At 43.9% G+C, this 14,521-nt stretch overlaps 1 protein-coding gene across 4 annotated transcripts in view; it reads right to left on the bottom strand.

The window, feature by feature from the left end:
• PHLPP1 (PH domain and leucine rich repeat protein phosphatase 1) overlaps window positions 1-14,521 on the bottom strand; it is a 219,374-nt gene that overhangs the window by 57,550 nt on the left and 147,303 nt on the right. For all 4 annotated transcript variants that reach the window (XM_061400373.1, XM_061400374.1, XM_061400375.1 and 1 more), the window contains exons 5-6: window positions 5,340-5,486; window positions 3,969-4,199 (exon numbers count right to left, since the gene is read on the bottom strand). In XM_061400373.1, coding sequence (XP_061256357.1) covers window positions 3,969-4,199; window positions 5,340-5,486 — 378 coding nt within the window. The remainder of the gene's footprint in view (window positions 1-3,968; window positions 4,200-5,339; window positions 5,487-14,521) is intronic.

Here is a 14,521-nt window from a genome sequence, read left to right as displayed (position 1 = left end):
GACTTTACTTTCTTGGGCTCTAAAATCACTGTAGGTGGTGACCGCGGCCATGAAATTAAAAGATGTTTGCTCCTTGGAAGAAAAACTATGACAAAACTAGACAGCATATTAAAAAGCAGATATTACTTTGCTGCCAAACGTTTGTCTAGTCAAAGCTATGGCTTTTCCAGTAGTCATGTATGGATGTGAGCGCTGGATAAAGAAAGCTGAGCGCCAAAGAATTGATAATTTTGAACTGTGGTGTTGGAGAATTTTCTTGAGCGTCTCTTAGACTACAAGATCAGACCAGTCAATCCTAAAGGAAATCAGTCCTATAGGACTGATACTAAAGCTGAAACTCCAATACTTTGGCCACCTGATTCGAAGAGCTGACTCATTAGAAAAGATCCTGATGCTGGGAAAGATTGAGGGCAGGACGAGAAGGGGACAACAGAGGATGAGATGGTTGGATGGCATCACCGACTCGATAGACATGAGTTTGAGTAAGCTCTGGGAGTTGGTGATGGACAGGGAAGCCTGGCGTGCTGCAGTCCATGGAGTTGCACAGAGTCGGACACGACTGAGTGACTGAACTGAACCAATGAAGTGGTGCTATCGGCAAAAATAGGGATCCATGGGAAAGAACTTGCTGAATAAAGAGAGAAAGTAGTCATTTATAGTGATGTGGATGAACCTAGACTTTGTCATACAGAGTGAAGTCAGAAAAACAAACACTGTATATTAACTTATATATATGGAATCTAGGAAAATGGTACTAATGAATCTATTTGCAGGGCAGGAACAGAGACACAGATGTATAAACAGACTTGCGGACACAGAGACAGGAAGTAGAAGGTGGGATAAACTAAGCAGCACTGACATGAGCACTGTCACGTGTAAAATGCGCAGCTAGTAACCGCCGCGCGCAGCTGGGAGACTGCTGATAGCCCAGGGAGCTCTGCGCAGTGCTCTGTGACGGCCTGGGGGAAGGGTGGGGCAGGGGGCGGTGGGAAGGAGGCTGAAGAGGGAGGGAACACACGCATACATACAGCTGATTCGCAGCAGAAACTAACACAACATCGTAAAGCAATTATACTCCAATTTAAAAATACATTAAAAAAAATTAAACTCTGTTTCACATGTAATTTGGTTAAGTGTGTCAAAAGATGAAAGCAAGGCAAAATTATCCTGCTGGCAGCTGAAGTGGAATTGATCCTAAGATGAGAAAGAAGGGTTCGAGCAAGATGAAGAGTGTTTACCATGGAGACGGTAGGTAACGATGGGGTCCAGTGAGCACAGGCGACCAACCCTCAAGGCAGAGAACAGAGAGAGGAGTGATCAAGGAGAGAAACATAACATCCAGAGTTTGGAGAAGAGGCGAGAATATTCACTACACCATAGAAAAAACAGTATCAGTCTTAAATACGTCAATGTGAGAAAAAGAGTAAGATTAAAAGAAAACTGATTACTTTTAACTTGATGTACTGTTTCCACCTGAAGGATCAGAAATGCAATCACTAGAATCAGCCCTCGGCTCACAGGGACTGAGTGAGACCCCTCTTAAGTCACCCCACTGGCTTCAACATAAAATATTAAGGCAGAATCACAAGCAAATCTGACCAGACTTCTATCTTCTCAGCTCAGCAGTCTGGAGGGAAGCAGTTACTCACGATCATTCAACATTTACAGTGTATGAAAGTCTATTCTGATTTCTAAATATCCTGTAACTGATCTCATATTTTTAAAAAGACCCAGTTTGAACTAGAAATCTGAAGAATTTACAAAACTCTTAATAAGAACAGCTGCTTCCAAACAGATTGATCTGGTTTGGAAGCTAATTCATATCAAGGAAAATGATGTCTTCTCTAACATGAGGTAACTTACAAATCCTCTCTCATGCTTGTTACCAGAGAGCAATATGACCATTGTTACATCTCTGGGTGGCTTCTGATTTAAAAAGAGCTCAAATTCTTGAATACGAAGGTTTTCTAAACCCAACTGTGTGTGCTGTGGGTGCTCAGTCACTGCAGTCGCGTCTGACTCCTGGTGACCCCGTCACTGCAGTCGTGTCTGACTCCTGGTGACCCCGTGGACTGCAGCCCGCCAAGCTCCCCTGTCCATGGACTTTCCCAGGGAAGAATACTGGAGTGGGTTGCCATTTCTTCCTCCAGGGGATCTTTCCAACCCAGGGATCGAACCCACATCTCCTGCCTCTCCTGCACTGAAGGCAGATTCTTTTGCCACTGAGCCACCACTCAGAGGCAAATAAGGTTAACAAATTCAGAAAGAAAGTTAAGAATACAATGTGTTCAGCTCCCTATCCTGTCACCCTTCAAAAAGTTCTCAGTCAGATAAATTGTTACCATTTGGTCTCCCTGAACTAAGAATTGTATGTCTGCAAATTGCTAACACATCCCCAGGTGTGACAGCCTTTACTCTTTCAGTCTGAGGAAAGATAAAGCAAACCACTTCTCTGTGGGACTGGAATGAATGGGTTCCTTGGGCCACACTGGAAGAATGGAGATGAAAGTGGAGCAAAAGGCAATGCTGCTACTTTGTACTGATGAACTCTGACAGGCTTGAGGGAAGGTCTGGTGGAAAGTAGGCAGAAAAATAAGGAAAGAAAGTCCAAAGAGGGGAAAAGATGCCAAGAATGACAGCAGAGAAGGGTTCATGAGCAGAAGAGTTCTCACCAGGTAATGAGAACAACATGGAACGTTTGCTGAGGGAGAGGCATTTACTCTCTTCCTTCCCAAACTCTATGAATTACGTTGTTATTAACTGTAATCTAGAGATGAGAATACAGCTGCACAGAAATATTAAATATCTCACCTAAGATTTAACGTGCTCACCACTCCCTGGCTAATGGGGAAGTCTGTTGTTCAGTCACTAAATTGTGTCCAACTCTCTGCGACCCCATGGACTGCAGCATGCCAGGCCTCCCTGTCTATCACCATCTCCCGGAGTTTGCTCAAATTCCTGTCCATTGAGTCAATGAGGCATCTGACCATCTCATCCTCTGTCACCCCCTTCTCCTCTTGCCCTCAATCTTTCCCAACATCAGGGTCTTTTCCAATGAATCAGCTCTTCACATCAGGTGGCCAAAGTTATTGGAGCTTTAGCTCCAATGGGGAAGTTACTTTCATTGAAAAATATCAAATTGGGCAAGTTAATATTAAGCCTTAAACCCAATATGCTGCTTTGCAGGAACTTAAAGCCCATCCACATGTAAAGTACATACAAAAATACATCTATGATGTAAGCGAGGATGTGTGGGTGTTTTCAGTTGGAGTTTAGTGTGATCAGAATTCAAAATGCAGGTTCCCCCCCAAAAAAAAAATGCAGGTCCCCTGCTCTTGCAAAGGGGTGAGAGGGGAGGTTCTAGCCAAACTCAGGCCTAACAAAAGATGATGAGGGTTACATTTTTATAAAGAACAGTAAACTAAGGGAAGAGCCATCTGGATGGAGAGAGAGGAAATTAAACAAATTTAATAACAAATTTAATGAATATATTATATTAAGGAAGCCAAGGAAGGGGAAAAAAAAAAGAAAGGAGAGGAGCTCAATGATATCAAGTGCCTCAAGCCACAGAAAGGGAGGGATAAGGGAGAGCAAAATCCACCTGGCTCTCAGGAACATGATTTTCATTCACCATAAATAGCTTTCTCTGACTTGATGGCGCTACTAATTAAAACTGGGCTCAAACCTGCAAAATCAACTAAGACCTTTGAGACAGATGGTCACTCATTGATGAGGGGGAAAAAAAAATATAAGAAGTTTCAGGGTTCCCTCTGGCGGAAAACAGAAAAGTGGGTCCTAATTGCAACTAACCGGCTTGCTTGTCTAGACGGAAGAATGCCACCATAAGGGCTACGACCAACGTCCCAGACACAAGCCAACCGCTCAAACGTGCCACCAGAAGGGCTACAACCGACATCCCAGACACAAGCCAACCGCTCACACGGGATAGAGTTCTTTAAAGTGGTTACCTTAGATCCACATGCTTAATGTGAGGCATTTTTCTTAACGCCTGTAGCCGAAGCGTCTCCACGCAGTTCCCAGACATACAGAGCTTCTCCACAGCTGTCAGCTTCTGCAGCACCTCTGGAAGGTCAGTGAATTCATTGAAAGAAAGACCAAGATAACTAAGCTGATGCATGTTCTCCAACTCAGCAGGAAGGGTCTGGAGAAAGTTTCCATCCAACAAAAATGTCTGTAAGCTAGCAAAGAAAATGTAAGAGTTATAAAGAGAATGTATATACTTTACATCTTTATTATTAACATTCGAGTTGTGTAAGTATAGATCCTCTTACCAGAAAAAGGAAATATATTGCACTGTCCTTTGCAAAATGCTAAGGGCAGGGCCTGAGGTGATAATACACCAGAGAGAAAAGATCAGAGACAAGCATCTTAATCTTTTATTGAAAACTAAAATTATGACCAATTCTCTGAACCTGGATAGGCATAAATGGGAATACCACAAGCTGACTGCAATGTGAATCAGCCTAAATACTCATCTTTCATTGTTATTTAAAACAATTAACTTCTAAGTCTGACTTTTAAACATATGAGAAGATTCTGTACTTTTCTCCTAAAAGAAATGCAAATACTGAGATATCACTTTTCACCTGTACATCCATCCTTCTCTCTGTATAAATGGAAAGGAAAATGTATCCCATAGCATTTTCCTAATATTGGTAATAAAGATTTTTAGATAGTAGGATTTAGGGAGCTTCTAAAACATTTATTGTTGTATTTGCTATAGTATTTCATAGTATTTATATTCCTGGTAAAGAACCTGCCTGCAATGCGGGATACCCAAGTTAGATCCCTGGGTTGGGAAGGTCCCCTGGAGGAGGAAATGGCAACCCACTCCAGTATTCTTGCCTGGAGAATCCCATGGACAGAGGAGCCTGGTGGGCTACAGTCCATGGGGTTGCAAAGAGGTGGACATGACTGAGCAACTAACACTTTCAGTTTCCTAATGAGCATGTGTAAGATTTTAAGTAGTTTCACTTAATAAAACTGGAAGCAAACACGTAAAAAAACCCAAAAACCAAAAAACTAACTTCTAAGTCTTAGAATTCAACGTTAACTCAGGAAATGAGAAAATAACCTCTCCTCCTATATTAGACACATTCATCTGTAGGGATCACTGGTTCTAAACGAGGATATTTTAATTTTTTACAAGATTCTCAAAGAAGCTACAAAATGAACTCTACACAAGAGCATGATCTCTCGATTTGGGGCAGAGCTGTCTACGACCAGCACAGCAGGCTGACTAGCCTCCTGTGTGATGGCCCCAGCGCAGCGTCCTGGGTGGGGCCTCGGGGGGCCTGCAGGGAGGCTGGAGGACCTACTTGTGCATCGCTCCCACGGCGGCCGGGACAGCTCGGAGGGCATTGCACGACATGTTGAGCTCAGCCAGGGTTGGAATATTGCAGACCGCTAGTGGGAAGTCCCCTAAATGGTTGTTGGAAAGGTTAAGACTCTTCAACTTGGTGAACCTATCACAAAAACAAAACAAAGAAAAGACCAATGTCACAGATGCGTAACAGCACATGACTTCAGCACAGCCTCAGAGATAATCTAGTCCGACTCTAATTCAGCAGAGCAGAGCCCTCACAGGGCGAGCCAAAAGCAGAGCTGGCAGTGCATCTTCAGATTCTAAGGCTGGTGCTCCATCTAAAAGATAAGGGTTCTATTTAAAACAAGCGTCACTCTAAAACAAGGTTGAGTATCTGAGGAGGTGAGTTTGCTGGAGTGAGACTTTCAGCTTCACCTTGGCTGGCTTAATTAACACCTGTGTGAGTAACAGAGAAGAAGGAAAAGTTCTTTAGGATTTCTCAGACAAGTCAAAAACCCAAACCTGAAATAATAAAAAGCCTCCTAATCTATCGAAACCACACTCTCTCCGGGGCACCCAGTTCTGCAGCTCTAGCTGAAGAACCGGCCGCCATCCTCGTCTCAGCCCCACGCTCGATCCTGCAGGCCACACAGCCTCCTGGAGGAGCTCCGCTCACCCCACTCTAACCACACTTTCCTCACTGCCTCTTCCTGCTGCTGTTGTTGAGTCGCTCAGTCATGTCTGACTCTTTGGGACCCCGTGGACTGTAGCCCACCAGGCTCCTCTGTCCATGGGATTCCCCAGGGAAGAACACTGGGCTGGGTTGTCATTTCCTTCTCCAGGGGATCTTCCCCATCCAAGGATCAAAACCATGTCTCCTGTGTTGCAGGCGGTTTCTTCACCATTAGCCACCTGGCAAGTCCACAGCTCTCTCCAGACCTTCTCTCCTTCCCTCCTGCCTACTGCACAGTCAGGCATCACAGATCTGGTCCTCGTCAGTCTCCTCTCTCTCTTTATCCTGCCTTCCTTGGCGCTGTTTCCCTGCTCCGTGGACAATGCTCTCTAACCTGTCACAGCCCCTCTCCTCTCCCCTGACCTGCCAACAGCACCTCCAGCCAAAACTGAACTTACCATCTTTATCCCAGACCAGCACTTCCTCCTATTCTATTTTTGTTAATGGCTCTTTCATTTTCTCAGTTGTCCAAGCAATTAAAGCAATTCAAGAAGTCATCTCTAAATTTTCACTTTGGTTCTTTGCCAACCTCTACACATTTTCTATTGAGAAGCGAATCTGATTAGCTATTGCATTATGTCAATTATTTTAAAAACTGGCCATGCCTAAAGTCTAGGCAAGGTGTACAATGCCTAAAACAGACACAGTATCTTAAAAATAAACTCAATTCAATCCAGTCAACATTTTAAAGAAACTGTCATATGACTTCTTTACTGAATTCTAAATAAAAAATGTAAAGCTTTGCTCTAAACAGCTATGTACATTTTATTCTAGATAGAAACCTGACAATGTAAGTATCTGACAGGTTGACAGCGGTTTTCTTGGACGATGGAGTAACTCTGAAGTAAAAAACAAAGCTTAAGAATTACTGCTAAACTTAAATAATAACTAAAAAATTTTGTATTTTACCATTTGACTCATTAGTCCTTCTTGAAAGAGAATTTTCATCCTCTATTCTGACTATCCATGATCTATGTGACACAAGCCAGAATTACAGGGTCTATTATTTCCAGCCCAGGAGTTCTCAAAGCAAAGTTGGGGGGCAAGGGAAGAGGTCCTTAAAACCCACTCAGGAGGTTCTCAAGCTCAAAATTATGTTCAAAACAACACTAAGGTGTCATTTGCCTCTTGTCACTCTCCTTTCCTCCCAAATGTCCAGGGGAGGTTTCCCGACCGCACACATCTCTGTGACAGCACACACCTCTGTGACAGCACACATCTCTGTGACAGCACACATCTCTGTGACAGCACACATCTCTGTGACAGCACACTTGTTTAGGAGCAGAAACAGACCTGAGAATCCAACCGTCTTCAACTAAGCCAGGATTTAAAAGATTTGTAACAACATGAAACAATGATATTCTTCTATTCTTTTGTTTTAGAAGGTAGTTATTTTTCATAAAAAATATATATGTTATCAAGAATGGCATCTATTTGTTTTCTAAATTAATTACTATATATTAAAATATTTTTCAGCTTAAATTTCTAATATAGTAAATATCAACAGCTTAATCCACAGAAATAAAAGCTGCTTAGGGTCCTCAATTTTTGAGACAGTAAAAGAATCCTGAGATAAGCTGCCAGATAAAATACAGGGCTCCAGTTAAATTTCTATTTCAGACAAACAACAAATATTTTTTAGTATGTCTCAAATGTTGCATGAGACTTACCTATGCTAAAAAATATATATTCTTTGTTTTTCTGAAATTCAAATTTAACTAGATGCTTTTTTTCCCTTCTAATTCTGGCAACTTTGTCCTGAAATAGATAAAACTGCTGTTCCAGTCCAAACAAAAACAGTACCCTACCGTCTAGATTTGTTCCCTCCTTTGGTAGAACTGGCCACAGTTTTAAAATATGCATGAAATTAAACTAAACTGTTTTTTAAGAAGTTCCTCTATGAAGGAAAAAAATCCTGAACATTATCCAACAGAATATAGCACAAAGACTTCAGAAAGTGGAGAATGGAAGGATTACAATTCCAGTAATTACTCACGATGGAAAATGGAATCACTGGCTTTTGGAAAAGTATTTGTCAATAATGGGGGAAAAGATACATTCATCTATACAAACAATTTACTAGGACCACACCACTGCTGAGAAGAAAGGAAATCAGTAGTGAGCTGAATGAGTAAAAGGCAGCTGACAAACTTAAGTGGAAGAGAAAAGATAAATAATAATAATAACTACAGGCCAAGAGTCCCTATATAACAAGGAGTCCAGGCTCCCTCCCCCCACAGCTGTGCTGTCTGGCACAATACCGGTAGATCCAGGTGGTTCCTGGGCACCTGCAACAGGACCAGTCAAAACTGACGTGTTTCTCTAATCATAAAACACACACTGGATTTCAGAGACTTAGTACATGTAAGTTCTATCAATTTTTCAGAACTGATCATTTTGATTTTGTGGTTGTTCATTTGGTAAGTTGTGCCTGACTCTGCGACCCCATGAACTGCAGCACGCCAGGCTTCCCTGTCCTCACCAGTGCCCAGGGTGAGCTCAAACTACAAACACTGCACCAGTGATGCCATCCAACTACCTCATCCTCTGTTGCCCCGTTCTCCTCCCGTCCTCAATCTTTCCCAGCATCAGGGTCTTTTCCAATGAGTCAGCTCTTTGCATCAGGTGGTCAAAGTACTGGAGCTTCAGTATCAGCATCAGTCCTTTCAATGAATATTCAGGGTTGACTGGTTTGATATCCTTGCTATCCCAGGGACTCTCAAGAGTCTTCTCCAACACCACAGTTTGAAAGCATCAACTCTTTGGGCTCAGCCTTCTTTATGGTCCAACGCTCATATCTGTACATGACTACTGGAAAAACCACAGCTTTGACTGTATGGACCTTTGTCAGTAAAGTGATGTCTCTGCTTTTTAATAAGCTTGTCTAGGTTTGTCATAGCTTTTCTTCCAAGGAGCAAACTTTGTTCAGTGCTCATGCGGGGCTCTTCTGTAGGCCCACCCGCCCAGGACACTGTGCCCACAGCCCGAGCAGCAGACGGAGCCTGGGCCCACGGGCTGTGGGGTCCTGGTCCCTGCAGGATGCGGGATGGAGCTAGAGGCGGGAGAGGAGAAGACTCAGGCCACTGAGCCAGGCTCCCCGGGCCACCAGAGCCAACACAGAACCGCTAGGAGAGCACGGACTAGACTGCCCCCAGTCCAATGCAGAACCGCTAGGGGAACATACTGACTAGACGGCTCCCTGTCCAACGCAGAACTGTTAGGGGAGCGTGGACTAGACTGCCCCTCGGCTGGCACCACAAGCACCAGCTGCCTGAGTTCTTTTACATCAAGAGGTCCTGGTAATGAACATGGAACTAATGAGCCACCACCAACAGGAAGAGCTCGGGGAAGGTCAAAGGAGACGCCACGTCCTCCCACCTCCCAGAGTCCTCCTCTCTGGCATCCACCTTGGCCGAGCACTGCGTGGCCCAGGGCGGACTGGGTCAGAATGACTGGCCAGGGACAACCTGGAAGCCAATCCCATCACGAGGAAACCCGAGACCTCGAGCCACGTGGCAGAGCAGCTCTGCTGGGCTCGCTGACCCCTCTGCTCTCCACCCTGGCGCCCCTCTCCAATAAAGTCTCGTTTTGTCAGCCCGTGTGTCTCCTCGCACAATTCATCTCCAAGTGTCAGATGAGAGTGTCAGGCCCTGGAAGGGGTCCCCCTTCCTGCCACAGAATCCCAAGGGGTCTGGGGATTCTAAACTTGAATCCAAAGGTGGTCATAAAAGTTTGTGTGTGAAGGCAGGAGGAGAGAATCTGTTTCAGTAACAGGTTTTAGTTTATTAGAATTCACACACTTAGCTAAGTGGTCTAAGGCCTCCGTCTGCATGCCTGCCCTGGAACCTACACCCTCCAGGGCTGAACCCAGTCCGAGCAACTGAAACCTCTCTCACTCCGGCCCCACCTCGCTGAGGAGGCCCTGCACCCCCAACTGCTTCCGGAAACGAACACAGCATGCAGTAGGCTTGTTCAGCCAACAAAGCATGATTGTTTCTGAGAACTCAAGTTCTTGATCAGAACACAGTAAAACCCAACTGTTTTGGAAACTCTAACCCTTCGTCTTCTTAGAGGTCCACCTTTTCTTTATGTCTATGGAAAGCTGCCAGGTTATGCGCATCTGCTGATTCAAAAACCCCTCCCCAGGAAAGTAAGAAGGATCACCTAGGACCCCCTCCCTCTGGTCTCAAAGGAGTGACACAGACGCCTCAGGGCGACGATCAGCTAAGAGGGAGATGGGCGATCAGGAGAGGCCCGTGATCTTTCCTCCCTTTGAAAAAGAATGCAGAGGAGGGAGCAAGCTGACCCCACACCATTACGGAAGAAAAGACTAGAAATCTCTGTCTCCGACAAAATAAAAGATTTTTAGTTCTGTCATGCTAACAGGTGAGACAGGTAAGTAATCAATTGTGCACAGATCCAGATTCTAAAATAAAATTTGGCTGACTTTGGAAAAACACACATCTGGTGAAACAGCTTAAATAATTTTATTTTTAAAACTAACATTAACAGTTCTCAAACCATAAAATTAAATCTTTGAAAAGAAGTTACAGGAACTTCATTCATGTTCAATATAGGAAAGCAGAGGCAAATCCATGCATCAGACGATGGAAGATGCATAAAATTATTTTAAAGATGATTGTGATAATTACAGTTATCAGTTGATCAATAAAAAGATTCTTTTTGATACTTTAGAAATTAAAAGGAAAAGAAGCTGTGTGTGTGTGTGTGTTTAATCTGTTATATGTATGGGCTTCCCTGGTGGCTCAGTAAAGAATATGTCTGCAATGTGGGAGACCAGGGTTTGACCCCGGGTTGGAAAGATCCCGTGGAGAAGGGAATGGCAACCCACTCCAGTATTCTTGCCTGGGTATACACACACAGGCCCACACAGTGTGCCAAGGTTAAAGCAAGCTACTCAACACAGATACACCAGGACTTCTCCTCTCTCCTGCTTTCTCATTACATCTTATTAGAGAGTTAGAGGCAAACAGATATCGATTACTAATCATTCTAAGTCACAGGCCGAAGAATGGCCTCAGAGTAGTGAGTGGAAAGCACTCTTTCCACCCTCGCTTGCCCTACAGAGGGCGTCACTGTCGGCCCTGGAGGACGATGAACACTGTGAACTCTATGCACACTTACCTGCACACAGATTCAGGTACAGCCTGCACTCCCAAACCACTCAACAACCTGAGAAGTCTGACTTTACATTTACAGAGCAAACAAAACATTTTAAGAAAAGAGATATAACTCACGTTCGTTTGTTCTGTAACAGAGCTCAGAATAGGGAGAAGAAATCAAGTTAATATTCATCCACTCTAAGAAACACTGATCTTAGCTCTCCAAATGAAGTTCCATGGTACAGTTCTGCATTGAGCAAATGGCGGTGGGCAGTGTGAGTGTTAACTCCGGTCTGACTTAGTCTGAAGTTTCCAGGCACACTTCTGTCTCCATCTCAGGTGTCACACAAGAGCACAATCAACTAAACACTCTTGGTCATCTACAGAGACAAAAAGCTTCTGATTGTGTTTTGTGAGAAAAAAATCATCAAGGCCCCTTGCAAACGAGGTATCCTAAAGGCCCTATAGCAAAATGCATGATGGTCTGCAAAGTGGGGGCCGAGAGGCGAGAGGGGCTCACAGGCGGGGACAGCAAACGCTGAGGGGACACGTCACTGCAGCCAGGGCAAACGGTGTTTCTTCCATTTGCGCTCCTGTGCTCACAGGAGCGGGAGACAGGACAGGAAGAAGGATGCTGCCTGCAGACACGAGACGCGCTCTGCTTTCCAGGGGCTCAACCTACTTCCCTTTCCTCTCTCTCTAGCTTCTCAACCATAACTCATCAACAGCAGGGCCGGAAGGGCACACAGCTTAACGCTGCTGTTGGAATGGCAGCCATTCGTTTTGTCCTCGCACGGGCCTAGCCTCCTGGTCAACCTAGACAGCACTACAGCATGCTTCGGCGTTACAGGCTTCACTTAACGTTAAATGGATCTTGTTCCTCAGTCACTAAATTCCCCGCTAACATCTTCCAAGCTACTCTCTCCAACAAATCATTCAACTCGACAAAAGGAAAGGGTGTTTAGTTTCTTACATTAACCCAAACGTTAACATGCATCATATTCATGCATCCAACTCCTTATATCTCTATTATGTATATTTATTGGATCATAGAGAAAGCAAGGGAAATTCCAGAAAAACATCTACTTCTGCTTCACTGACTACACTTAAGCTTTTGACTATGTGGATCACAACGAACTGGAAAATCCACAAAGATCACCTTACCTATCTCCTGAGAAACCTATATGTGGGTCAAGAATGGGACATGAACAATGGACTGGTTCTAAATTGGGAAAGGAGTATGACTGTATATTGTCACCCTGCTAATTTAACTTATATGCAGAGTACATCATGGAAAGTGCTGGGCTAGATGAATCACAAGCTGGAATCAAGATTGCCAGGAGAAATATCACAACCTCAGATATGCAGATGATACAGCTATAATGGCAGAAAGTGAAGAAGAACTAAAGAGCATCTCGACGAGGGTCAAAGAAGAAAGTGAAAAATTCGCCTTAAAACTCAACATTCAAAAAACTCAGATTATGGCATCTGGTCCCATCACTTCATGGCAAACATTAACAGAAAGGGAAAAAGTGAACACAGTGACAGACTTTGTTTTCTTGGCTCCAAAAATCACTGCAGATGGTGACTGCAGCCATGAAATGAAAAGATGCTTGTTCCTCGGAAGAGAAGCTATGACAAACCTAGACAGTATATTCAAAAGCAGAGACGTCACTTTGCCGACAGAGGTCCTCACAGTCAGAGCCATCGTGTTTCCAGTAGCTGTGCATGGACGTGAGAGCTGGACCATGAACAAGGCTGAGAGGCAACGAACTGGTGCTTTCAAATCGTGGTATCAGAGAATTAGAGTCTCTTGGACTGCAAGATCAGACCAGTCCATCCTAAAGAAAATCAATCATCCCTGAATATGCACTGGAAGGACTGATGCTGAAGCTGAAATTCCAATACTTTGGCCACCTGATGCGTAAAACTGACTCACTGGAAAATACCCTTGTTGCTGGGAAAGACTGAGGGCAGTAGGAGAAGGGGACGACAGAGGATGAGAGGGTTGGATGGCATCACTGACTCAATGGACATGAGTCTGGGCAAACTCTGGGAGATAGTGAAGGACAGGGAAGCCTGGTGTGCTGCAGTCCATGGGGTCACAAAGAGTTGGACATGACTGAGTGACTGAATAACACCGGCAAATTTTAAAAACAGATCTACCAGCTGATTTCATTTTGGCCTCTAGAAAAACTGCCTGAGAGCAAGTACTCCTTAGAAAATGAAGAGATGTCATGTTTTCTAAGGGTAGGAAAGAAAAGGCAAATAAATGTTCTGAGACATCACAGATGAGAAAAACAAATACACAAATGCTATCAATTCTCATATACCTCCCTGGCCTGGGCTTTATTACTATCATAGACTTGCTTAATCTTTCCTCCTTTCTCAGCCTCAATCTACCGACACTCAAAGATTTATATATAAGGTTCTTCCTATGTTTGAGTTAAAGTAAGGGCTATATACAGCCCATATTAATTTAGGAAATAAAACCAAATAAATAGCATGATGACTATCTGAGCTTTAGATCCACCTAAATCTTTAGTAAATTTCCTTCCAGGAACTAAGGGTACTGAGAAAGGAAAAACTAAGGCACTAGGAAAATATGACTGTAAAATAAAATGACAGCATGGTGGAAACAGTTCTATTTTTAAACACAATCTAAATGTGTTTAAAATGAGTGTCACACACTGCACTCATGAAGAGGAAACTGCATTTGTCTTACTCAACGAGTTAAAGAAAAATCAATATTACTTTCTGGAGTTATTATTCCCCACAAGTGGGTCAATTATAAAAAGGTTCCCTGGGAGACTAGATTTCCGTTTCATAGTAACAGTTCGAGTTTAACTTGTTTTTTTCCCTGTAGGGGGACAGGCTAATACAGGTTGGAAATTATTAGGTTTCAGTATTGAGTAATGAAGGCCCTGCTTGAGGGCCGGAGCCGTAAGCGTAACTCCAGGCTTAGCCCCCTGCTTTCCATTAATTATTAATTATGAAAAGCAGGCTCCCCTGTGGTCTGGAGACGCTGCATCTTAATGAAGAGTGCCAGCTCCCAGTGCTCTATAATACAAGCTATATTCACTTCTAAGAGAAAAAGTGCTTTTATCTGGTTACCAAAATAATAGGTGCCCATTTTAACAACCTCGAGAAACAGGTAAACAAAATGTTAGCAGTCTCCCCGTGGGTGCTTAGTCGCTCCGTAATGTGTCACTCTGTGACCCTGCAACCCCATGACCCTGCGATGCCAAGGACTGTGGCCTGCCAGGCTCCTCTCACCATGGGATTCTCCAGACAAGAGCAGTGGTACAGTCGCTCAGTCATGTGTGATCCTGCAACCCC

The sequence above is a fragment of the Bos javanicus genome, chromosome 24 (assembly GCF_032452875.1).
Source record: "Bos javanicus breed banteng chromosome 24, ARS-OSU_banteng_1.0, whole genome shotgun sequence".
Taxonomy (NCBI): domain Eukaryota; kingdom Metazoa; phylum Chordata; class Mammalia; order Artiodactyla; family Bovidae; genus Bos; species Bos javanicus.
The sequence above is the reverse complement of the archived record's forward strand: the minus strand, read 5'-3'. Positions and strand labels throughout refer to the sequence as shown.